This window comes from Coregonus clupeaformis, unplaced genomic scaffold, assembly GCF_020615455.1.
Source record: "Coregonus clupeaformis isolate EN_2021a unplaced genomic scaffold, ASM2061545v1 scaf1413, whole genome shotgun sequence".
Taxonomy (NCBI): domain Eukaryota; kingdom Metazoa; phylum Chordata; class Actinopteri; order Salmoniformes; family Salmonidae; genus Coregonus; species Coregonus clupeaformis.
In genome coordinates, this window is record NW_025534867.1 from 89987 (window position 1) to 117578 (window position 27592).

Sequence of the window (27592 nt, forward strand, 5' to 3'; positions counted from 1 at the left end):
TTGGGTTACATTGGTGAACGGCGCAAAAGGAGAAGAAATAGGCTTCAATAGGAAGTCTAGAGCAATCGATGGTAGTAAAAGGCAGATATAAAAAGGCAGATATAAAAAGGCAGATATAAAAAGGCAGATATACGTATACAATTAGGGCATTGCAATCTTGTAAAGACCCCAGGGGGGCCATCCAGGATGGGCCGAAAAACCTTCTGCGCATTAGATGTGTATTAGGTGGGTTCTAAGAACTCGGGTTTGTGGAATTTATTTGATTGTGGTTACTGCTCATCTTTTATCCGACGGGATATCTGTTTGGGGGGACCTCTCGTTAGATATTCATTGAACTCACGGCAGCATAAAAGGTAGAGAATAAGACAAAAAGGGCAATGCAGGTTACATTTTTACATGTTGCACGCCACATGATATATGCTGAGGCTAAATGCTAATGCTAAATGCTAATGCTAAATGCTAATTGTGTTACATGCTACATGCTAACAGGTGACCTTAGAGGGCCATTGCGATGGAATAAAGCCTCTTAAATTATGTTTGTGTGTGTAGAATTCAGGTTCTATGCGTTGTGAGCTCTGTTAAATGTTGTTTGACTATGAGGGGAAAACGGAGCTACAGCAGGACTGTTAACTGTGTGTTTGGGTTGGGGAGAGAACTGATAATTTCCCTTCCATGGTGAAATCGTATCGTTGAATGTATTGCGCATGCGTTTGATTTTACTACACTAGGTTACGACACGGGGATTTTACGGCACTAGATTATGACACGTTTGATTTTACGGCACTACACTACAACACGAGGGATTTTAGTAAAACTACAACACGGGGGATTTTGGGTAAATTGGTCATACTTCTGTTACACTGCAAGGGGAGAGACAAACACAGACGAACGTAGAGATGTGAAAACGAATGGAATGGTCTGGGTGTTACGTCGGCTGTTGTTTGAAAATGAAACTGTTGACGGATTAAAATAAATAAAATAAAATGACCGGATTAAAATAAACAAAAATGTTATTGAGCTATTTATTCCTGAGTTAATACTTGGAGCGAATGTGAGTGGAATATTGAATGCTGGAAATAACTCAGTGAATGTATAAACTTTAAATTCTTGTCTGTTTCTATGCTCTTTTGTCATATGAGAGGAAATAGGAAGCTAGGACGAGAGGAGAGAGAGAGAGAGAGAGAGAGAGAGAGAGAAAGAGAGGAGGGGCGTGTACGTCACGTGACAAGGGGTGACGCGACCGAGGATCGAGTCAAAAAGGTTTTGGTACTATTCTGTTTACAAAATCTTCCCCTACAGGATATTTACATTTTATTTACATTTTAGTCATTTAGCAGACGCTCTTATCCAGAGCGACTTACATCTTTTTTTTTTATACTGGCCCCCTGTGGGAATCGAACCCACAACCCTGGAGTTGCAAACGCCATGCTCTATCAACTGAGCTACATCCCTGCCGGCCATTCCCTCCCCTACCCTGGACGACGCTGGGCCAATTGTGCGCCGCCCATGAGTCTCCCGGTCGCGGCCGGCTGCGACAGAGCCTGGATTCGAACCAGGATCTCTAGTGACACAGTTAGCACTGCGATGCAGTGCCTTAGACCACTGCCCCACTCAGGAGACTATTTGATGTTATGACAATTTCACAGAGGCTTGGCAAATACTGATTCATTAAAAATTTGCATTTTGGAGTTTCTGTGCATCACTTGGGTTGATTGGAGTTCTGTTGGAAATCGAGTACTGACATTATTCTGTAAAATTAAGATAATTGGGTGCTTATAAAGCAAGGGGGTTTATGGGTATTGTAGTCTGAAGTTGACTACTTGCATTTACTTTCCGGATGGGTTGTGGTAAGATAGCCACTAATTGATAAATTGGTAAAATAGGATATGGAAATAAAAAAATTGTTTTAAATATTCATAATTTTTAATAGATTTTTTAATAGATTTTTTATTTTAATTAGAAATATATATATTTTTTTTTTTTTTGAATATATTTTTTTTTAATAGAATTTTTTTTATTTTTAATATTCATATTTTTATTGATAGATTATTTATTTTTTGGGGGGTTTCTTAGTTTATATTAATAATTAAAGGGGGGAATCCATAGGCTATATAGTCTAAAATAAAATAATTCACAATAAAGGAATATAAAAGGGTTGTTACAATGGGGAGAAAGGACAGCAAGGCTATGAAAGTCATTACACCGGTTGATATAGTTGAAAATAGTAATCCTTTAGTTAAGGGTATTGCGAGGTTATCCGGCAAATGGAACAAACGTTGGCCTGACATTGACCAACCATGGCCAGTGGAAGGGACTCTTAACCCTGACGTCATCAACATCATGAAAGTGCTTCTGTCAATTTACAAAGCAGATCAAAAGAAGGGAAAAAAAAAGGGAACGACGTAAAGAAAAGAGACAAAGGGAGCTGGGTGTTCTTAAGCTGTTTGAAGATGAAGGACAAAAACTGATGAAAGATACCAACGATAAGAGAAACAAAGGTATAGAGAAAATGCTAAAGGAAGAGAAGGCAACAGAAAAACTAAGGGCAGAAGTCAGTATACCTTTCTCACATACGGATTCAGCGAAAAGACCCCCACCTTATGAGAAGGAAGTAGAGCTTAGGGATGTTTATCCTTAGCTTCCAGTGATCATCCAGCAGGGTGATTATTGCATCAGAGATGAAGATGAACATATAATAGAGAGAGGACAAGCAGAAACGACCATAAAAATGCATCCAGACTCCAAAAGTAAAAAGAAAACGAGATGTCTGGAAACTAAGGGTGGAATGAGGTTAATAAATAGGATGAAACTGGATGAGGACGATGATGATCAGAGTGATTCAGAGGAGATCATGGGTGGATATGATCCTGTGATCAAACGGAGGTTGGCCAGAACGGAGAGAAGGGGTGAGGAAGGTTTGAAGAAGAAGGATACAAGATATTCTAGTTCTGATGAAAGCAAAGATGAAGACAGCGATAAAGAGGAGACTAAAGGTGCTGTGTATTCAAGAGGAGTTTATCCTACAAGCACTGGCACAGAAGAAATAGAAAGAGATATAGACCGATGCTTATCAGGCCTGGATAAAGCGAGGACTTTCGAAGAGGTAAGAGAACTAGAGGAACAACTCAAGACGCTGAAGATACAGAGGGAGAAACTGTGGAGAAAAGAATCCAAAGAAGTTGAGGGAAAATATGAATTGAGGCCAAGGAAAGAGGCCACGAGTAAAATTATGCCAGTTATCATTCGAGGTCAAAACTTAGAATATAAGCCTTTGCAAAATACCGATATGTCAAATATACTTGAGAAGCTGCCTATTCTTCAAGATGGGGCCTATCCTTGGATTTCGAAATTGGAAGAAATTACGGTGGGAACACAGTCAGCCATAGGAGACGTTAAGAGACTTTTGGCTAATCTCATTGGGATTCCAGATATGGAAGAAGTCTTTCAGAGAGCGGGACTTAATAGATATGTAGGGACTGCAGTGAACGATCCTGAATTGTTGGCTGCAAGTAGGAATCGTCTGTGGAGAGCATTGAAAGATACATTTCCAACAAATGTGCATCCTGATAATATTCTGATTGACCCACTAGGACAACAAGAAAATCAGAGAGCCTATGTGTCAAGAGTTCATCAAGTGTGGAGAAATATTACTGGAAATGATCCAGATGTGAGTCAAATTGAGCAGTCAATTTTGAGAGCTAAACTGCAAATGGGACTGCCCTCACCAGTAAGGAACAAACTGGCAGAGGTGGTTGGACTTGGAAGCATGACAAAAGGCGTCTATACCGATCATATAGCCCATCAAGTGGATCTGTACAGGAAAAAGGAACACAACCAGAAAGAACAGGACCAAGAAACTCTCAGAAAACTCAATCAAATACAACTGGTGGAGAATAAGAAGGAGAAGAAACAAGCTTTGGTTATGCAGAATCAGTGTGCACCAAATCAACAATCACTGCCACAGCTTCAACAGGACCAGTTCCAACCGCAATTGTACCAGCCACCAAGGGAGGTACCAGTTGTTTCATATCCACAGCCAGTTTCTGGACAGACACAGAATTGGAGAGGAAGAGGACGAGAAGGCTTAGAAGGAGGAGGAAGATTTCAGCCACACTTCCAGCAACTTTCAGAAGAATGTTATAATTGTGGACAGATTGGTTACTTTACCTGTGACTGCAATGGGCCAGGAGGAAACAACAGAGGACATTTCTGAGGAAGATAAAGGAGCAAGTGAAGATCACCTGTTCTCTAGGTGAACCCTTAAAGGAGCAAGGATTCTAGACTGCCTAGAAGATACGAAGGGGGGTGTCAGCTGATAGAACCGATTTAGGGAGAAGAAGGAAAATATCTAACAATTGAAGTGAAATAAAAAGGACTATGAGAAATGATGGTGAAAAGCTTTTATCTGTGTTGAGCCTAAAGAGGTTAAACATCTCATTATGTAAAATTAACTAATTAGGATAGGGATTTGAGGTAGTAAAACCGTTGATTACTCTTAAGGAACCAATTGAGCTCTTCTATAAAAATCAAAGACAAATTAAAATAGACATACTAATATTAGAACATATACCTATTGCATTGTTGGGAAGAGATGCATGGTGTAAATTGAACTGTACAATAAGATGTACACTAGACGGCTGTCTGGTAGAAGATTTTAAAAGAATAGGGTTTTTGGGAATCATATTTGCTTGAAAATATAATATCATAGGAAGGATGATAATCTATTAGACTGCCTATTAGACAATCTGTCTGGAAAATAAAGTTAAAAAGGGGTGACTTATTCTTGGTTACATTTCTACACCAAGGGTTTTCAAACTAGGCTAAAAGATGTTTAGTCGTTTGCCAAGTCTGTGTGTAAAGAAGTCAGAAGCAGGTGGGGACTTCCCAATCACATATTCTAAAATTGGTGGTAAAGGGATTTTGTGAATAAATCAGTGGAAAAGGTTTTTAAAGGTTAGGAGAAAAGATTAGATTAAAAAAGTTAGGAGAACTAGGGTTGAAGGAACTCTAAGACAGTAAACTTTCAGAGTTAGTAGTAAGAGAGAGAGAACAGTGGTGAAGAAATTTTAGAGTTTAGTGGGAAGATAGATATGGTAGGAGTTTAGATCTGTTAGGAGCAGATGCATTGAGAAAGTATGCGTTGCTGAATGATAAGAGAAGATTAGGGAGAATATATGTGTACTTATCTAGTGCAAGCATTAAAATTTGTTCCGGTTAAGAATTATTGGTTAAAAGGCTATGTAATTCGTAAAGTGACGCTTATAATGGAAGAGTTGAAGTCTGTTGAAGCTTCCACAGTCACCAAAGGAGTTCAGGAGAAGTATATTACAGTAGCCACTCCAACAGTAAATAATACACAGAGGATATTGGTAGCTTTCCCACTAGAAGTAGTTAAGGGTGTTAATACATCAACTAAATCAACTACTTTAATAGTAACTTTGGAAGGGATTAATGATGCGACGGCAATAACAAATGTAGGAAGTATGACATCGACACCGACAACAACTTTTCTGATATTAAAGGGGGTAGCAAGAGGGACTCAGGAGTTTATGGTACGGATGGAGAGTGCTGTCAATGGTAGTAAGGATAGGGTTAAAATAGGGAGAGCAGATAGTGGTAGAGAACAATATAGATTCATCTGAAATAGTGAAGGATACTATCATGAAGGTATAGGATGAGGTCTTTGATTTTAATGACAGACAAGGAGAGGTATCTGATCAGTACCGCTCGTTAGGGGAAGAGAGAAACTAAATGGAAGGCATATGGGTTTGATTCTTCTGTTGTGAAAATTAAAGATGGATGGGCAGGTAGGAATCTTTGGTTCCAGCAGCTAGCTCATTCTGTAAGATCAGTGAGGAATCTTGAGGGTTCATGTCTGTTGAGAATTCCAGCACCAGACACGTGGGGTTACAGTTTAGAGACGGTCGCTCAGCCTCTATCAAGTATGTGTCAGTCTTATGCTTTGTCATGGCTATTGTATCAGCAACAATCAGTAACAGATAAAATAATGTCGTTGTCAAAACATTGGTTTAAGCCTAGGTTTAAGTGTTCTTGGTTAAATGAATTACCCTATGTGAATTTGTTAGATGGGAAGGAAAATCAGGTAACAGCGAACCCTGAAGCATTGGAGGTGAAACCAGTGAAGGCTAAAAGTTGTTTTTGTTCTAATAAAACATATGAGGTAAAGGGTATGTTTATGGGAATATCAGATTGTGATGATTATATGATGACTTTGGGTAAGCATGACCTTAAGGGTAGTAATGAGAAATATAATGTTACTTTTTATGTTCCAGTTAGTAAGAAGAGCAGGACTTTGATGGTTAAAAGATTAGCTTTTTGCCTGACAATGTGACTATTGGGAATTTTAGAGATATTTGGAGGGTTTGTGGTGATAAAGCGTATATATTCTTACCCTATGGATGGACAGGATGTTGTTACATGTCAACGTTCAAGCTTCCATATGAGGTTTCTACCATTAAAGAGGGGTAGCACCGGACACAGATAAATCTGAATCTAGGTTTGGAAATAGGGTGAAAAGAGACATGGCGACATTTCATAGTCTTGAAGCCTATCATTGGAGGATAAGTCTAAGAGAGAAGTGGGGACTTTTTCCATGGTATGGTGTAACATTTTTTGGCAGATCATCTTGATAATATTACCTATACTTTGATTCCAGATAGTTATAGATTCATTGAAGAATATAAGGGATGCGTTTGGTAGATCTGAAGGAGCTGGATGGTCAGCGAAGTCTTGGTTGCAAGATCAGTTAGGCCCAGTAGGAGCAGTGATGGTTCAGATTTTAGTTGCAGCTCTGATAGCGTTGTGTGTGATGTTTTGTTTTTGTACTTTGTTACTGACCTTTGCGAAAGCTATGATATTAAGATGGGTTGGAGTTGTGATGCCTGGAGACAACACTCAGATGCCGTTGTTGACTGTTCCTGATCTGGATGAAGATGGAGAAGGGGGGACTGGATGGAGTATTGATGGATAAATATCCTTTTTGATTATTTGATCATTAAAAAAAAAAAATCAATATTAGTGTGATTTTAGTATGATTTTATGAATCAAAGGGGGAAATAGGATAATGTGATTCATACATCATTTATATATAATTTTTATATTCTTAGTTGATATTGATGTTTAATTTGAAAGTGTTGTTTTGCAAAAGATACTGTTTGGTCTTTTCTTTTCTTCCAGAAGCATTTGGGGGGAAAATGTAAAGATTGAAATACTCAAACAAGGACAATATGAAGGGACAATATGAAAGGAGAATGACTGGAGGAGATGGAACAAGGAAGGTGTGGAAAGATTCCGATTCCATCATCAACGATGCATTGGAAGAGGAGACTACGGAGGAGATGAAGTGTAGTGGACTACATTCCAGTGTCTGCAATTAAATATAGACATATTTGCATGTGTAATACATAATGTGTGTCATATTCTTAGGTATTAATTTTTGTAGAATGATATTTGATGATTATTGGATACATGTGGGGATCTTAGATGTTTTTGTTTATTTCGTGAATGCTTAGGGACAGGGAGTTTAGGCAGGGAGAGATCCACTGTAGGGTCCGATGGGTTGACCAGCCTTGGACATTTTGGATAGTATTTTGTTTGCTGGGGCTTTCATGTGTATTTAATTGCATCATAGTTTCAAATGCATTGATAAAGATTTATGAATTCATCGGGAGTACCTAGGTGGTTGCCTGGGGCAGAGGGACCGTGAGAGAATTTTACTGTCTTGATTGATGGATGGATATTTGGAACGAAGGTTGCCAGACAGTTTTTCGCTCTCACACTCCATAAAGATTTGTTCATATTTCATAGTAATGTATTCACACTTCATAAACATTTGTTCATAGTTCATAGAAAGGTATTTACACTCTAGAGGAAAATGTTTTTGCTTTAATGTTAAAGATACTCAATAAGATAAATTGTTACTTGTCATAATCCTAGTCTGTTTGTTTTCGAGACTTTTAGTTCGTCTCGAAGGGGGGAATGTAGTGTATTAGTATTATGTCTTTGTTAATGTTTTTTAAGTGGAACTGAAAGGATGTTTATTTAGTGTCAGAAGGAATGTTTTAGTGTGACGCCACATACAACCGACAGGAAGTGTGTTGTAGACAGGGGATTGGACAGTAGAGGGAGCCACCCATATCTTGGGAAGATTATATATACTGGGTAAAAGCAAAGAAGAGGTTAGAACAGACAGATTATCTTTGGAAACTGTTCTCCAGCCCTGCAGGGTCTGTAACCTTATGCTGACATCTTTGTGATATAAATAAAACTTATAATCAAAGGACAGCCTAAGCGGACTCTTTGTTTGACAGCAATAATTACCAGCATCGACGCGATACGACAGTGTGTCCAAACTTTTGACTGGTACTGTAAGTATTCAGACCCTTTACTCAGTACTTTGTTGAAGCACCTTTGGAAGCGATTACAGCCTCTAGTTTTATTGGGTATGATGACGCTACAAGCTTACCTGTATTTGGGGAGTCCTTCTGGAAGGTTCTCCCATCTCCACAGAGGAACTCTGTCAGAGTGACCATCGGGTTCTTGGTCACCTCCCTGACCAAGGCCCTTCTCCCCCGATTGCTCAGTTTGACATTTCCTTCGACCTCATGGCTTGGTTTTTACTCTGACATGCACTGTCAACTGTGCAACATTACATAGACAGGTGTGTGCCTTTCCAAATCATGTCCAATCAATTGAATTTAACACAGATGGACTCTAATGAAGTTGTAGAAAAATCTCAAGGATGGTCAATGGAAACAGGAAGCACCTGAGTTCAATTTCGAGTCTCATAGCAAAGGGTCTGAATACTTATGTAAATAAGGTATTTCTGTTTTTATAAATTTGAAGAAAAAAAAACGTTTTGCTTTGTCATTATGGGATATTACAGGGGTATTCAACAAAATTTAAAAAAGGTCCAGTTAGAGAAAATGTTTTGAAGCAAAGGTCCAGAAGATCATAATGTCTAACAATTTAGTGGTATATATATTTAAGTAGCCTAGTAGTTCTGAATGTAATCAATAACTGACCGTCTAATCAAATTAATTCAGTACAATTCAAAAACTTGTTGACAATATTTATTATCACGAAACATAGAACTGAACATTAGGGTTGTCCTCGACTAAAGAAATTCTTAGTCGACTAACACTTATATGAGTTTGTCGACTAATCGATTAGTTGATTTAATCGACAGAGCTGTGCAAGACTAGAAAAGCGCAATATAAATGTAGTTAATTAACCATCTGTAAAACTGAGTTTCTCCGAAATTAATCCTGCAAAAGCACCACTTTAAATCTCGTGTTCACCAGAAATGTTCTCATAAGTTACTTGGAAATGAGTAATTAAGCATGAATAAGCATAAAAAATGACTTATCGACTAAAGAAATCTTAGTCGACTAAGACCAAAACGACCGATTAGTCGACTAATCGACTAAGAGGGCAGCCCTACTGAACATATATGTATGACTGTAGATATGTACAATGTGCTCTCATTAATTAACTAAATAAAACTAGGGCTGCATGTCAAAATAAGAGAAAATAAATAAAATGTGAAAATTGTGCATTTTCAAAAAAAAGTGCTTAACTTCAGAAAAATAATATAAAGGGAGGAAAAGTTTGAATTTCCCCTTTTCTGTTTCACATCTTGACTCAACAGTCTCAACCAATTTTACAAATAATAAATCTCAACAGATCTTAACAATTGAACAGTTTTAGAATATCACTTTCTTCCCCTCATATCCCACTCCACCATGTTTTTGCTCAGTGAGAGAATTGAGCTTTAGCCTGTCTTGCCAGAATTTTAAACCTGGGCTTGAATGGAGTCAGGGCCATTCTCATACACATGTGAAGGTGCTCATTGGTGAGCCTGGAACGATATTTAGTTTTAATTATGTTCATTGTGGAGAAAGCTGCCTCGCAGTTGTATGTGGAGCCAAACATGGTCAAGATGTATAGGGCTACTTTCCTCAGACCCGGGAAAGCAGTCTCAGGGACCATTTGGAACCAGAAAGTGGAAGGGTCAGTTCTTACAAACTGCTCTTTCAGGGCCACATCTGCTTGGAGATCAACCAATTGCATCTGGAGAGACCCAGCATTTACCCATTTAAAGTGCTGTGTGACTTCCTTTGAGAACCCCCTGACATCTGTGATCAGAAATGGGTTCTGAATGAACATGGTGAGCTGCTCTCCAAAGCTGAAGCTGTCAAAACGGTTGCTGAAGTTTACAATCAGCTTATCAATAAAATCAACAAAAGAAGACAAATTCTCTGTCCCTGAACCTGTTCCTGCACTGCTGGGAAGTGTACACAGTCTCCTGCAGGTCTTCCTTGAACACTTCAAGTTTCCTCTGAAAGGAGCGAACAGCTGTCATCAGTTCACAAATTGAATTGTCCTTGCCCTGTAGCCTCAAATTCAGTTCATTCAGATGTGACGTGATGTCAACCAAAAAGGCCACATTATCCATCCATTTCTCATTTTCTAAAAAGAGAGAAAACTGTGTTGCCTTCTGACTGCTTAGCTCTGCCAAAAAAGATGCTAATTCCCTCCTGATGGACCAAAAGCGCTCTAGCACCCTGCCTTTGCTGAGCCATCTCACATTGTTGTGCAGCAAAAGATCATCAGCATTGGCATCAACTTCTCTGAGGAATTCCCTAAGCATGCGATGCTGGTAGGAAGAGGATGCCCTGAGAAAATTTATCATTTTCATCATTGTATTCATCACCTCAGCATGCTCATCTGACAGGGAGGCACAGAGGACAGATTGATGAATGATGCAATGGTAAGATAAAAGCTCAGGATTGTCCCCTTTCAGTCTTGCTACAGCTCCTTTTTCTTTCCCTATCATAGAAGGGGCTCCATCTGTGGTTATTGAAACCACTTGTTTTGGCTCTATTCCTCTTTTTGTTAACATCTCTTTAATGGCCAGGTAGATATCCTCTCCTCTTGTACTGGTCTGAAGGGGAGTGACACCTAACATGTCTTCACAGAATGTTTTCTGGGCTGTGTTGAAAAACCTGGCAAACACTAACAGCTGAGCATTGTCACATATGTCAGTGGACTCATCCACAGCTAAGCCTACACATGGTGCCTTATGCATGGCTTCATCTAGCTGGGTTAGCACATCCTGAGTTAATATTTCACTTTTCTTTGTGGCAGATGATGCTGACATGGGAATTTGCTTTATTTTATCACAAAGCTCATTTTTTTGTTTTCCCTCAAGTAGTGTTTCAGCTACTGCACTCATGCATTCTTTGACAACCCCTCCATCTGTAAATGGCTTTTTGTGTTTACCCAAAATCCAAGAAACTCTGAGGGAACACTCAAGAGCACGTTGTTGAAATGAGTCTGTCCATTCTGGATTAAATGCTCTGTTTTCATTGTCCACTTTTCTTTTTTTGGAGAGTGCCATTTGTTCCTTATTTTCTCTAACTGTTACCCTTTTTCTGCCTCACTCGTCTGTTTCGCTCCCTTTCTCCGTCTCACTCATATTTTCGTCAACTTTCTCCGTCTCACTCGTATTTTCCTCAGCTTTCTCCGGCACACTCGTCTGTATCTCTCCCTTTCTCCGTCTCATTCGTCTGTTTCTCACTCGTCTGTTTCGTTCCCTTTCTCCGTCTCATTCGTCTGTTTTCGCTCCCTTTGTTTTCTACATATATCGCTATCTTTTTAATCCGACTTTCTTTTCCTTGGTAACTTGCCTCTAAAACTCTCATCTGTCTGCACTGTAGAGTCCCAATGTTTACCGCCAGGAATGCAAAGACTTCATTGGCTGAGTGGTATCACGTGGGATCGCTTAACTCACATGCAATTGGTCGGTGAGTTTCCTCATTCACAAAACGAGTACCGTAAAGACTACAAAAGCTGTGCATATTAAAATAGAAGCGCCCCGTCAGGTTTTAATTCATAATCTTTTGTTTTGGTCCGGGTCCGTATGGGACGGCTTCTGGGTCCGGATCCGGACCGCGGTCCGCCTGTTAGTGACCTATGGGATATTATGTGTAGATTAATGAGGAAAACCCCCAACTTAACCCGTTTTAGTATAAGGCTGTAATGTAACAATATGTTGGAAAAGGGAAGAGGATTGAATCCTTTCCGAATGCACTGTATGATGCAGGTTCTCTGTGTCTATGATGCTGGTTTTCTGTGTCTATGATGCTGGTTTTCTGTGTCTATGATGCTGGTTTTCTGTGTCTATGATGCAGGGTTTTCTTTCTGTTAATGTGATATAGATTTTCTGTGTCTATGATGCTGGTTCTCTGTGTCTATGATGCTGGTTTTCTGTGTCTATGATGCTGGTTCTCTGTGTCTATGATGCTGGCTCTCTGTGTCTATGATGCTGGTTTTCTGTGTCTATGATGCTGGTTCTCTGTGTCTATGATGCAGGGTTTTCTGTGTCTATGATGCTGGTTCTCTGTGACTATGATGCTGGTTTTCTGTGTCTATGATGCTGGTTTTCTGTGTCTATGATGCAGGGTTTTCTTTCTGTTAATGTGATATAGATTTTCTGTGTCTATGATGCTGGTTCTCTGTGTCTATGATGCTGGTTTTCTGTGTCTATGATGCTGGTTCTCTGTGTCTATGATGCTGGTTCTCTGTGTCTATGATGCTGGTTTTCTGTGTCTATGATGCTGGTTCTCTGTGTCTATGATGCTGGTTTTCTGTGTCTATGATGCTGGTTATCTGTGTCTATGATGCTGGTTCTCTGTGTCTATGATGCTGGTTTTCTGTGTCTATGATGCTGGTTCTCTGTGTCTATGATGCAGGGTTTTCTGTGTCTATGATGCTGGTTCTCTGTGACTATGATGCTGGTTTTCTGTGTCTATGATTCTGGTTTTCTGTGTCTATGATGCTGTTTTTTTGTGTCTATGATGCTGGTTCTCTGTGACTATGATGCTGGTTTTCTGTGTCAATGATTCTGGTTCTCTGTGTCTATGATGCAGTTTTTTTGTGTCTATGATGCTGATTCTCTGTGTCTATGATGCTGGTTTTCTGTGTCTATGATGCTGGTTCTCTGTGTCTATGATGCAGGGTTTTCTGTGTCTATGATGCTGGTTCTCTGTGACTATGATGCTGGTTTTCTGTGTCTATGATTCTGGTTTTCTGTGTCTATGATGCTGGTTTTCTGTGTCTATGATACTGGTGTTCTGTGTCTATGATGCTGGTTCTCTGTGTCTATGATGCTTGTTTTCTGTGTCTATGATGCTGGTTTTCTGTGTCTATGATGCTGGTTTTCTGTGTCTATGATGCTGGTTTTCTGTGTCTATGATGCAGGGTTTTTTGTGTCTATGATGCTGGTTCTCTGTGTCTATGATGCTGGTTCTCTGTGTCTATGATGCAGGGTTTTCTGTGTCTATGATGCTGGTTTTCTGTGTCTATGATACTGTTTTTCTGTGTCTATGATGCTGGTTTTCTGTGTCTATGATACTGGTTTTCTGTGTCTATGATGCTGGTTTTCTGTGTCTATGATAATGGTTCTCTGTGTCTATGATACTGGTTTTCTGTGTCTATGATGCTGGTTTTCTGTGTCTATGATGCTGGTTTTCTGTGTCTATAATGCTGGTTTTCTGTGTCTATGATGCTTGTTTTCTGTGTCTATGATGCTGGTTTTCTGTGTCTATAATGCTGGTTTTCTGTGTATATGATGCTGGTTCTCTGTGTCTATGATGCTGGTTCTCTGTGTCTATGATGCTGGTTCTCTGTGTATACAGTGCAATGGTGGAAATAAATAATTCAGGCACTTGTGATGTTGGGCTGAAGCTACTGAACCAGAAAGTGATGGAAAAGTTTTTGTTTTTCAGACCTAAAGCTGTTTTTCTTTTAACTAAATAGCCAACAATATTATACTGAGACGTACAAAGAGAAGTAAGTGTTGATTGATTAGTGAAGATTTTTAATGAGTGAGAATAAATGATTTACATCTGTATTTAAGGCAATTTCTTATTCAGTCAGTCAGTCAACCAAACAGACAGTATCAAAATAAGCATCTAGCTCTTTAATGCTCCTACATGGTGTAACAATACATCATATAAATGTATATAATGAACAGACTAGGTCTATACTGCTCCTACATGGAGTAACAATACATCATATAGATGTATATAATGAACAGACTAGATCTATACTGCTCCTACATGGTGTAACAATACATCATGTAGATGTATATAATGAACATTCATGAGGTAGTTTTCATACATCTTTAGCTTGAAAACTAGTACACAAATGAAGTCAATGAAACACAATAACTAACTTAAAGAGGTTTCAAGGTTAAAATCAAGAAATACACATTGGATTCATCAATTTAATCATTTACATGTTTTAAATATCCAAATCATATAATGAACATCTGAGGGTTCATACAGTACTTGTATTCCATCAATCCAAATTAAACTTTTTAAAATTGTAATTTGATTTTAGACGTGATCATGTCTCGAGAGGAAGAAACTCAAACAAAAGTAAGCCTATTTCTGAGTAAGATTTCATATTTTTTACATTTTAGCAGATGCTCTTATCCAGAGCCTTACAGTTAGTGAGTCAATACATTTTCATACTGGCCCCCCCGTGGGAAAAGAACCCACAACCTTGGCGTTGCAAGCGCCATGCTCTACCAACTAGGCTACAGGGGACAATATCATAAAAAATATGATTTCATTTAAAAATAAATAAATAAGTCAGAACACAGCCTCTCTATTCTGTCATGTGATTTAAGGTCCTCTGTCCAGGAAAGTATGTTAAGATTTCTCTCCAGAGTGTATTCTCTTCTTATGTTTGTTCAGGCTTCCTAACTGGGTAAAACTCTTTTCACAATGGGAGCAGTGGTGCGGTTTCTCCCCTGTGTGCGTCTTCTCATGTGATTTTAGGTGCTGTAAACCTGAAAATCTCTTTCCACACTGGGAGCAGTGGTGTGGTTTCTCTCCAGTGTGTGTCCTACCATGTGATTTTAGGTGCTCTGATCGTGAAAATCTCTTACCACACTGGGAACATTGGAAAGGCTTTTCTCCTGTGTGTATTCCTTTATGCTTTTTCAGGTTCCCTAACAGGGTAAATCTCTTTCCACACTGGGAACATTGGAAAGGCTTTTCTTCTGTGTGTATTATTTTATGGTTGTTCAGGTTCCCTAACTGGGTAAAAAGCTTTCCACACTGGGCGCAGTGGTAAGGCTTTTCTCCAGAGTGTATTCTCTTATGTTTGTTCAGGTTCCCTAAATGGGTAAAACCCTTTCCACAATGGGAGCAGTGGTGTGGTTTATCCCCTGTGTGTGTCCTCTCATGTGATTTTAGTTCCTGTGATCGTGAAAATCTTTTTCCACACTGGGAACATTGGAAAGGCTTTTCGCCTGTGTGTTTCATCTCATGCATTTTTAGGTTCCCTAACTGGGTAAAATCCTTTCCACACAGGGCACAATGGTATGGTTTCTCCCCTGTGTGCGTCCTCTCATGTGATTTTAGGTGCTGTAAACCTGAAAATCTCTTTCCACACTGGGAACATTGGAAAGGCTTTTCTCCTGTGTGTATTCCTTTATGCTTTTTCAGGCTCCCTAACTGGGTAAATCTCTTTCCACACTGGGAGCAGGGGTGTGGTTTCTCCCATGTGTGTGTCCCCTCATGCTGTATAAGCTTCCATAACCACTTAAAACTCAAACTACACTGGGAGCAGTGGTGTCGTCTCACTGGTTTGGCCGTCTCTGGGTCTGGTTCCCCCGAAGAACTCTTCTTGCGTCTGTCAGAATGAGAGTCTGGTCTCTCTCCTGCCAAAGACAGAGTATTTAGTTAAACAGAGAGATATCTAAATGAAATCTCCTGCTCTTCTTCCTATGAAGTTTAATCCAGACTAGATCCGTCATTATAAAACCGTAAATGTGGATCCTGGATGCTGATTTGTTGATAGTCATGATTCATGGGTAATCCCTGTAAAATGGGTCTAGAATGGTACATAAGGGGTTAAGTTAAGATGGGTCTAGAATGGTACATACGGGGTTAAGTTAAGATGGAGCTAGAATGGTACATAAGGGGTTAAGTTAAGATGGGGCTAAAATGGTACATAAGGGGTTAAGTTAAGATGGGTCTAGAATGGTACATAAGGGGTTAAGTTAAGATGGGGCTAGAATGGTACATAAAGGGGTTAGTATAAGATGGGTCTAGAATGGTACATAAGGGGGTTAATTTAAGATGGGTCTAGAATGGTACATAAGGGGTTAAGTTAAGATGGGGCTAGAATGGTACATAAGGGGTTAAGTTAAGATGGGGCTAGAATGGTACATAAGGGGTTAAGTTAAGGTGGGGCTAGAATGGTACATAAGGGGTTAATTTAAGATGGGGCTAGAATGGTACATAAGGGGTTAAGTTAAGATGGGTCTAGAATGGTACATAAGGGGTTAAGTTAAGATGGGTCTAGAATGGTACATAAGGGGTTAAGTTAAGATGGGTCTAGAATGGTACATAAGGGGTTAAGTTAAGATGGGGCTAGAATGGTACATAAGGGGTTAAGTTAAGATGGCTCTTCAGTTGAACAGTGATTAGAACAGGTGATAGATCCAGTGATGTATTTGATCATGTGATCCAGCACCAGCCAAGCGAGCCTCCCTGTTTAGCGTGAATGAAGTGAGTTGGGAACAACAATGTAAATTGTCTTAGAAGTCAATGTCACATAAAAACGTTATTTACATTGTAGTCACTGGCCCCCCGTGGGAATCGAACCCACAACCCTGGCGTTGCAAACGCCATGCTCTACCAACTGAGCTATGTCTGAACTCAGAATAAAATATGCTTCACAAAAATAACATGCTCGCTGTGGTAGAGGTTTTATTTTGAAAAGGCAATTTTCTGCATTTATCAGAATCAGCCATCAGTCCGTAAACAGGATTACTAGAAACATTTTATATAAATGCTTATTGTGTATAACGTTGGACGGAAACTGTTTATTTGTATACGGAATGTCCCTTTATTTGTCATGACTGATTTCAAGATTTTTATAATTTTCATAATATTTGTACCTTTATACCATCAATATCAATGGCGGAGACGCATAGAGATGGCAGCCCTCTGCACTTACCACTAATTCCCTTTTTTTGCTAAATTGGCCGTATTGTACATTCCTCCACGTTACTCCTTTTTTAGTGTCGTCATTAACTATTTTAGCTTCAAGACGCCCCAAAAATAAAGAAGTTAAAAAAGTTTATTGTGCTGATTTATTGGCACATTGAATTGTAGTTTACAAACTCAGTGGAAAAAAACAATGACGTCATATCTGAATTCTGCCATCTTTATGTTTGCCATTGGAATCTGTCAATGCTTACCTGGATAAATGCTTGCTTTACCATTAAACAGTTAAGGAACTGTGTGACAAACCCTTGACATTTTTAGTATAATAAATTGAAATGTTTTTTTTTTTGGAGACTTCAGAAATAAGTTGAAACAGTCCACGTGTTGAATTTCATTTGATATAATTCCCCAGAATCTAAATAGTTCCAGAATCTGAATAGTTCCAGAATCTGTATAGTTCCAGAATCTGTATAGTTCCAGAATCTGTATAGTTCCAGAATCTGTATAGTTCCAGAATCTGTATAGTTCCAGAATCTAAATAGTTCCAGAATCGAAATAGTTCCAGAATCGAAATAGTTCCAGAATCAAAATAGTTCCAAAATCTAAATAGTTCCAGAATCTGAATAGTTCCAGAATCTGTATAGTTCCAGAATCTAAATAGTTCCATAATCTGTATAGTTCCAGAATCTGTATAGTTCCAGAATCTGAATAGTTTCAGAATCTGTATAGGTCCAGAATCTGTATAGTTCCAGAATCTGTATAGATCCAGAATCTGAATAGTTCCAGAATCTGTATAGTTCCCGAATCTAAATAGTTCCAGAATCTGAATAGTTCCAGAATCTGAATAGTTCCAGAATCTGAATAGTTCCAGAATCTGTATAGTTCCAGAATCTAAATAGTTCCAGAATCTGTATAGTTCCAGAATCTGTATAGTTCCAGAATCTGAATAGTTCCAGAATCTGTATAGGTCCAGAATCTGTATAGTTCCAGAATCTGTATAGATCCAGAATCTGAATAGTTCCAGAATCTGTATAGTTCCAGAATCTAAATAGTTCCAGAATCTGAATAGTTCCAGAATCTGAATAGTTCCAGAATCTGAATAGTTCCAGAATCTGAATAGTTCCAGAATCTGTATAGTTCCAGAATCTGAATAGTTCCAGAATCTGTATAGATCCAGAATCTGTATAGTTCCAGAATCTGTATAGTTCCAGAATCTGTATAGATCCAGAATCTAAATAGTTCCAGAATCTGTATAGATCCAGAATCTGTATAGTTCCAGAATCTGTATAGATCCAGAATCTGAATAGTTCCAGAATCTGTATAGTTCCAGAATCTAAATAGTTCCAGAATCTGAATAGTTCCAGAATCTGAATAGTTCCAGAATCTGAATAGTTCCAGAATCTGTATAGTTCCAGAATCTGTATAGTTCCAGAATCTGAATAGTTCCAGAGTCTGTATAGTTCCAGAATCTGTATAGTTCCAGAATCGGAATAGTTCCAGAATCTGTATAGGTCCAGAATCTGTATAGTTCCAGAATCTGTATAGATCCAGAATCTGTATAGATCCAGAATCTGTATAGATCCAGAATCTGTATAGATCCAGAATCTGTATTGTTCCAGAATCTGTATAGATCCAGAATCTGAATAGTTCCAGAATCTGTATAGATCCAGAATCTGTATAGTTCCAGAATCTGTATAGATCCAGAATCTGAATAGTTCCAGAATCTGTATAGTTCCAGAATCTAAATAGTTCCAGAATCTGAATAGTTCCAGAATCTGAATAGTTCCAGAATCTGAATAGTTCCAGAATCTGTATAGTTCCAGAATCTGTATAGTTCCAGAATCTGAATAGTTCCAGAGTCTGTATAGTTCCAGAATCTGTATAGTTCCAGAATCTGTATAGATCCAGAATCTGAATAGTTCCAGAATCTTTATAGATCCAGAATCTGTATAGTTCCAGAATCTGTATAGTTCCAGAATCTGTATAGATCCAGAATCTGAATAGTTCCAGAATCTGTATAGTTCCAGAATCTAAATAGTTCCAGAATCTGAATAGTTCCAGAATCTGAATAGTTCCAGAATCTGAATAGATCCAGAATCTGAATAGTTCCAGAATCTGTATAGTTCCAGAATCTGTATAGTTCCAGAATCTAAATAGTTCCAGAATCTAAATAGTTCCAGAATCTGTATAGATCCAGAATCTAAATAGTTCCAGAATCTGTATAGATCCAGAATCTGTATAGTTCCAGAATCTGTATAGATCCAGAATCTGAATAGTTCCAGAATCTGTATAGTTCCAGAATCTAAATAGTTCCAGAATCTGAATAGTTCCAGAATCTGAATAGTTCCAGAATCTGAATAGTTCCAGAATCTGTATAGTTCCAGAATCTGTATAGTTCCAGAATCTGAATAGTTCCAGAGTCTGTATAGTTCCAGAATCTGTATAGTTCCAGAATCGGAATAGTTCCAGAATCTGTATAGGTCCAGAATCTGTATAGTTCCAGAATCTGTATAGATCCAGAATCTGTATAGATCCAGAATCTGTATAGATCCAGAATCTGTATAGATCCAGAATCTGTATTGTTCCAGAATCTGTATAGATCCAGAATCTGAATAGTTCCAGAATCTGTATAGATCCAGAATCTGTATAGTTCCAGAATCTGTATAGATCCAGAATCTGAATAGTTCCAGAATCTGTATAGTTCCAGAATCTAAATAGTTCCAGAATCTGAATAGTTCCAGAATCTGAATAGTTCCAGAATCTGAATAGTTCCAGAATCTGTATAGTTCCAGAATCTGTATAGTTCCAGAATCTGAATAGTTCCAGAGTCTGTATAGTTCCAGAATCTGTATAGTTCCAGAATCTGTATAGATCCAGAATCTGAATAGTTCCAGAATCTTTATAGATCCAGAATCTGTATAGTTCCAGAATCTGTATAGTTCCAGAATCTGTATAGATCCAGAATCTGAATAGTTCCAGAATCTGTATAGTTCCAGAATCTAAATAGTTCCAGAATCTGAATAGTTCCAGAATCTGAATAGTTCCAGAATCTGAATAGATCCAGAATCTGAATAGTTCCAGAATCTGTATAGTTCCAGAATCTGTATAGTTCCAGAATCTAAATAGTTCCAGAATCTAAATAGTTCCAGAATCTAAATAGTTCCAGAATCTGTATAGTTCCAGAATCTGTATAGTTCCAGAATCTAAATAGTTCCAGAATCTGTATAGTTCCAGAATCTGTATAGTTCCAGAATCTGTATAGTTCCAGAATCTGTATAGTTCCAGAATCTGAATAGTTCAAGAATCTGAATAGTTCCATAATCTGTATAGTTCCATAATCTAAATAGTTCCAGAATCTGTATAGTTCCAGAATCTGTATAGTTCCAGAATCTGAATAGTTCCAGAATCTGTAGATTTCCAGAATCTGTATAGTTCCAGAGTCTGTATAGTTCCAGAATCTGAATAGTTCCAGAATATGTATAGGTCCAGAATCTGTATAGTTCCAGAATCTGAATAGTTCCAGAATCTGTATAGATCCAGAATCTGTATAGTTCCAGAATCTGTATAGTTCCAGAATCTGTATAGATCCAGAATCTGAATAGTTCCAGAATCTTTATAGATCCAGAATCTGTATAGTTCCAGAATCTGAATAGTTCCAGAATCTAAATAATTCCAGAATCTAAATAGTTCCAGAATCTGTATAGTTCCAGAATCTAAATAGTTCCAGAATCTAAATAGTTCCAGAATCCGAATAGTTCCAGAATCTGAATAGTTCCATTCCTGATATTACTGCCAGTGTTTTATAATGGTTTCCCACCATGATATTGTGATATGTATTCCTGTCAGTCATTAACTTTGTATCTGTTGATTTGTGAATGCTGTACATGCTAGCTAGTGGCTGTACTTTTCTCTGCACACGTCGTCATTGGGCTAGCATGGCTATTCATGTCCCCTTTTATTGTTCATTTGTACTTTACAGAGGAGTTGGTGCTAGAGGTCTGCATAGGTCTAACAGACCCGGAATTCCTAGATCCGACCCGGGATCCGGGTCCTAAATTCTGACTTTTGTCTTGGATCTGATATAATTGCCACGAGTCTGGGGTATGTGCAATTAAAATGTATTTACCGACTGGACCCCTCCTGATGACCGCGTGGAGCTTGTTATCTATGTCAGACCATTGCAACACAATAAAACGTACAGCTTATGTCCAGCTGAAACTGGTTCCGGCTGCTCACGTCACGTGCGCCTGCTGCTGAGGAGAGAGAGGGAGCGAGTGAACGGAGCCTTGGCCTAGGTTACTGTTCATTGCGAAGATGGAGGCCTTTTTCATTTAACTAAACGACAGTTAGAGGAGGAGTGAAAAGAAGTCTACAAGGGGAATGTTTTATTTTTTGTATTATTATTTTTTTAGTCATTTAGCAGACGCTCTTATCCAGAGCGACTTACAGGAGCAATTAGGGTTAAGTGCCTTGCTCAAGGGCACATCGACAGATTTTTCAATTCTTAGAAAACGTTTTAGCTGATTATAGATGAGAAAACTTTGTTCAACTCGCTATTCAGATTTGATGCAATTTCTCAAATTCATATTATTTATTTTCGTATTTATGATTCGTTTTATTATTATTATTGTTATTGTAGGTCTATTTAAGAATCTAAACCAGTTCTTTATGTATGTTTTGTTTCATTTTGTAGAAATTATTTTGTTGGCTAAATTAATTTCGAACTGTCTTTTGGACCCGTGAATATCTCTCTATTTTTTAAAAATATATACTGTTTGTTTTTGAAAGATTGTCTTTTTCTTACTACAACGACATACTTAGACAAAGACAATTGACAACTAAACATTTACTACAAACATTGACATCCCACCTGCTCAGACCCACATGTTCCCACCATATCCACCCATCCTGTTTGTCTCACAATCTGATTTTCTCTCCTTCCTCATCCTTTGAATAGCTCCAGTGCTTGTAATATTTTATGCCATATGGCTTCAAATTGAACAATTCTTTTTCTCTCTGTAGCCCACATTTTGTTCAATATTTAGATAATAATGCATTTGATTCATCCACTGTCTTAACGATGGAGGGTCATTTGATTCATCCACTGTCTTAACGATGGAGGGTCATTTGATTCATCCACTGTCTTAACGATGGAGGGTCATTTGATTCATCCACTGTCTTAACGATGGAGGGTCATTTTGATTCATCCACTGTCTTAACGATGGAGGGTCATTTGATTCATCCACTGTCTTAACGATGGAGGGTCATTTGATTCATCCACTGTCTTAACGATGGAGATATAAGAAAACTCAGGAAATATTTTTGGACATATTTAACCCCTTACTTCCAACATAGGCAGATGTGGTGGATTAAGACTCAGCCCATGCTACGTCTCAATATCTCTAGCTTCAACTGACGGATTTTGATGGAGTTTATTTTTCATTATGTTACTTAGATTGACGCACGGGTGGGTCAATAAACTCTTAAGGATTTTAAATAACCTGTAGTAATTATTTTTTAAATAAATTTAATCCAGATCAAAATGATCCTTCTTTGTCTTGACACGAGTCACACACGAGTTGTTTTATGCTTTTATGTGATGTCAAGCACAGACACTGAGTAAAGCACTACAGAAAGAGATATTCAGATGTTTACAAAGGTAGTGAAATATATAATGTGAAGCATTTGATCCATTAACGTTTTGTTGGCCGCCCCCCACTCTTTGTAGATTTAACAATTCCTACAGAACAACATATTAAAGTGTAGACCTTCATTAGAATGGCCCTTTAAAACCACACATCGGTTCAACAACTGCAGAGTTTGTGCTCCTGTTTTTAATATATTACTCACTGTTGTTAATCAGATCTCCAGTCTCTTCTTCTTCTTTCACTGCGACAGTCATCTCCTCCTCCTCCTCCTCCTCCTCTTTCACTCTGAACGCGTCTTCCTCTTCTTTCACTGTAACATCCTCCTCTTTCATTCTGAACGCGTCTTCCTCTTCTTTCACTGTAACATCCTCCTCCTCTTTCACTCTGAACGCGTCTTCCTCTTCTTTCACTGTAACATCCTCCTCCTCTTTCACTCTGAACGCGTCTTCCTCTTCTTTCACTGTAACGTCTTTCTCTTCTTCTTTCACGGTAACAGCTTCACCCTCTACTTGTTTTTGTATTGTAACATCCTCCTCTTCCTCCTCCTCTTTCACTAGAGCTTCTTTCTCCGTCCAGCAGACCTCCTCTTCTTTAGCAGGAGGAGAGTAGCTTAGTGAGCTCATGGTTGGGATGTTAGCTAGATAGCCAGTTAGCATTAGTGACTAGGCTGGTGCTAATTTACCCAGCCAGCTAGCTGACTAACAACAACGTAAATATTAAATAGGGTAGCTAGCAAGTAGATACGACAAGTGTGTTTAAAACACAGTGGCTAATATACACCGAAAGAGTTTAAAGAGCTTCAATGTTTTTTTTGGCTATGAAGCTACGGAGGTGATTGACTAGCTGTTGTTGTTGAAGAAGCGTCCCGTCCACTAGATTATACGTCACACTGGCAGCATCGCCTGAAACAGGCACATCGCCATCTGCTGGGTGGGAAGGGTAACACAGTCAAGGGAAATGTTCATTTTATTTTGAGACAAAAAGTTGATTTTTCATTTATTTCATTAAATAATATTATATTGAGACGTACAACGAGAAGCATGTGTTGATTAATGAATATCTTTAATGAGTGAGAATTTAAAACAACCTACCATACTAAGGCAGCTAGGTCCAACCTGCTCCTACATGGTGTACCAGTACTGAGTAGGTCCAAACTGCTCCTACATGGTGTACCAGTACTGAGTAGGTCCAAACTGCTCCTACATGGTGTACCAGTACTGAGTAGGTCCAAACTGCTCCTACACGGTGTACCAGTACTGAGTAGGTCCAAACTGCTCCTACACGGTGTACCAGTACTGAGTAGGTCCAAACTGCTCCTACACGGTGTACCAGTACTGAGTAGGTCCAAACTGCTCCTACATGGTGTACCAGTACTGAGTAGGTCCAAACTGCTCCTACATGGTGTACCAGTACTGAGTAGGTCCAAACTACTCCTACATGGTGTACCAGTACTGAGTAGGTCCAAACTGCTCCTACATGGTGTACCAGTACTGAGTAGGTCCAAACAGTACTGAGTAGGTCCAAACTGCTCCTACATGGTGTACCAGTACTGAGTAGGTCCAAACTGCTCCTACATGGTGTACCAGTACTGAGTAGGTCCAAACTGCTCCTACATGGTGTACCAGTACTGAGTAGGTCCAAACTACTCCTACATGGTGTACCAGTACTGAGTAGGTCCAAACTGCTCCTACATGGTGTACCAGTACTGAGTAGGTCCAAACAGTACTGAGTAGGTCCAAACTGCTCCTACATGGTGTACCGGTACTGAGTAGGTCCAAACTGCTCCTACATGGTGTACCGGTACTGAGTAGGTCCAAACTGCTCCTACATGGTGTACCAGTACTGAGTAGGTCCAAACTGCTCCTACATGGTGTACCAGTACTGAGTAGGTCCAAACTGCTCCTACATGGTGTACCAGTACTGAGTAGGTCCAAACTGCTCCCTACATGGTGTACCAGTACTGAGTAGGTCAAAACTGCTCCTACATGGTGTACCGGTACTGAGTAGGTCCAAACTGCTCCTACATGGTGTAATGGTGTAACAGTACTGAGTAGGTCCAAACTGCTCCTACATGGTGTACCAGTACTGAGTAGGTCCAAACTGCTCCTACATGGTGTACCAGTACTGAGTAGGTCCAAACTGCTCCTACATGGTGTACCAGTACTGAGTAGGTCCAAACTGCTCCCTACACGGTGTAACAGTACTGAGTAGGTCCAAACTGCTCCTACATGGTGTAATGGTGTAACAGTACTGAGTAGGTCCAAACTGCTCCTACATGGTGTACCAGTACTGAGTAGGTCCAAACTGCTCCTACATGGTGTACCAGTACTGAGTAGGTCCAAACTGCTCCTACATGGTGTACCAGTACTGAGTAGGTCCAAACTGCTCCTACATGGTGTACCGGTACTGAGTAGGTCCAAACTGCTCCTACATGGTGTACCGGTACTGAGTAGGTCCAAACTGCTCCCTACATGGTGTACCAGTACTGAGTAGGTCCAAACTGCTCCTACATGGTGTAATGGTGTAACAGTACTGAGTAGGTCCAAACTGCTCCTACATGGTGTACCAGTACTGAGTAGGTCCAAACTGCTCCCTACACGGTGTAACAGTACTGAGTAGGTCCAAACTGCTCCTACATGGTGTAATGGTGTAACAGTACTGAGTAGGTCCAAACTGCTCCTACATGGTGTACCAGTACTGAGTAGGTCCAAACTGCTCCTACATGGTGTACCAGTACTGAGTAGGTCCAAACTGCTCCTACACGGTGTAACAGTACTGAGTAGGTCCAAACTGCTCCTACATGGTGTAATGGTGTAACAGTACTGAGTAGGTCCAAACTGCTCCTACATGGTGTACCAGTACTGAGTAGGTCCAAACTGCTCCTACATGGTGTACCAGTACTGAGTAGGTCCAAACTGCTCCTACATGGTGTACCAGTACTGAGTAGGTCCAAACTGCTCCTACATGGTGTACCGGTACTGAGTAGGTCCAAACTGCTCCTACATGGTGTACCGGTACTGAGTAGGTCCAAACTGCTCCTACATGGTGTACCAGTACTGAGTAGGTCCAAACTGCTCCTACATGGTGTAATGGTGTAACAGTACTGAGTAGGTCCAAACTGCTCCTACATGGTGTACCAGTACTGAGTAGGTCCAAACTGCTCCTACACGGTGTAACAGTACTGAGTAGGTCCAAACTGCTCCTACATGGTGTAATGGTGTAACAGTACTGAGTAGGTCCAAACTGCTCCTACATGGTGTACCAGTACTGAGTAGGTCCAAACTGCTCCTACATGGTGTACCAGTACTGAAAGAGCTAAAAGAGCTACGTTTAGTATGAAAAAAAGTAGTGGAACTTCAGTTCATCAATGATTTTAATTGGCTGATACACATTTTGTGCTGGAGAACCTGTTTAAATGTAAAATGGTTGCTTATAGATCCATTATTCATCCAATTAATAATTTACATTTTAAAATATCCAAACCATATAATGGGCATGAAGGGTTTATAGTTGAATTCAATCAATCCCAAATCCATAATTACACATGTTTTAATTATAATCTGATTTTAGACATCATCATGTCTCCAGAGGAAAAAAACTAAAACAAAAGTAGGCCTATTTTTGAGTAAGATTTCATATAAACAATATGATTTAATGTGGCATAAAAAAAGAGTCAACCATCAGTCAGAACACAGCCTGTCTATTCTGTCATGTGAATTCAGGTCCTCTGTCTGGGAAAATGTCTTTCCACAATTAGGTTCCCTGACTAAAACTCTTTCCAAACCGTGAGCTTATCCTCCCCTGTGTGTGTATGTTCTCATGCCTTTTCAAGTTCCCAAGCTTGGTAAAACCTTTTCCACACTGGGAACAATGGTAAGGTTTCTCTTTAGAGTGTATTATCTTATGTATGTTCATAAGTCAGCAAAACTCTTTCCACACTGGGAGCATTGGAAAGGCTTCTCTCCTGTGTGTATCCTCTCATGCGCTTTCAGGCGCCCTAATGCTATAAAACCCTTTCCACACTGGGAGCATTGGAAAGGCTTCTCTCCTGTGTGTGTTCTCTCATGCTCTTTCAGATGTGATGACTGGTTAAAACTCTTTCCACACTGGGAGCATTGGAAAGGCTTCTCTCCTGTGTGTATTCTCTAATGCTTTTTCAGGCGCCCTAACGCTATAAAACCCTTTCCACACTGGGAGCATTGGAAAGGCTTCTCTCCTGTGTGTATCCTCTCATGCTCTTTCAGGTGCCTTAACCGTGTAAAACTATTTCCACAGTGGGAACAGGGGTAAGGCTTCTCTCCAGAGTGTATTTTCTAATGGTTTTGCAGATCCCCTAACTGAGAGCAGTGGTAGGGTTTTTCTCCGTGTGTATTACTCCTTCATGCCTTTTCAGATTTCCTAACCGGGTAAATCTCTTTTCACACTGGGAGCATTGGAAGAGCTTTTCTCCTGTGTGTTTTCTCATGCTCTTTGAGCTTATATAACCACTTAAAACTCGTTCCACACTGGGAGCAGTTGTGTTGTGTCGCTGGTTTGGGAATCTCTGGGTCTGGATTCCCTGAAGGACTCTTCCCGCTGTCAGAGTGAGAGTCTGGTTTCTCTCCTGCCAAAGATAAACAGATTATTTTATTAAACAGAGAGACATGAATGAAACCTATACATGATTAAACTGTTTTCCTATGAAGTTTAATCCAGACTAGATCCCTCATTATAAAATGGTCAATTTGGATTCTGGATTCTGATTTGTTGATAGCCGTTAGAAAATCCCAGGTAAAGCCTGTTAAAAGTTCCATTTGAATTATCCCTATACATCCACTGTCCCCAGCCAAGCCAGGCAATTCATAAACTAATCTCCACCGGAACCAATCATCTAGTCATTATTACCCCATGTAT

General features: G+C 39.4%; 1 protein-coding gene across 1 annotated transcript; it reads right to left on the reverse strand.

The window, feature by feature from the left end:
* Nucleotides 1-14133: 14133 nt before the first annotated feature.
* On the reverse strand, nucleotides 14134-22962 carry LOC121560534 (zinc finger protein 239-like). The gene is made up of 2 exons (XM_045218171.1): nucleotides 22902-22962; nucleotides 14134-15757 (listed from the first exon to the last, which is right to left on the reverse strand). Exons 1-2 carry the CDS (start codon nucleotides 22951-22953, stop codon nucleotides 14742-14744), a joined length of 1068 nt encoding a protein of 355 aa, XP_045074106.1. The 5' UTR covers nucleotides 22954-22962; the 3' UTR covers nucleotides 14134-14741.
* Between the last annotated feature and the right edge of the window lie 4630 nt (nucleotides 22963-27592).

Bases quoted from the DNA above. Each gene is read 5' to 3' on its own strand.
- LOC121560534 (XM_045218171.1), bottom strand. From the start codon at position 22,953: ATGACTGTCGCAGTGAAAGAAGAAGAAGAGACTGGAGATCTGATTAAC. The intron at 15,758-22,901 runs GTGAGTAATATA...TGTCTTTGGCAG, and splicing joins TGGAGATCTGATTAACAACA to GAGAGAGACCAGACTCTCAT.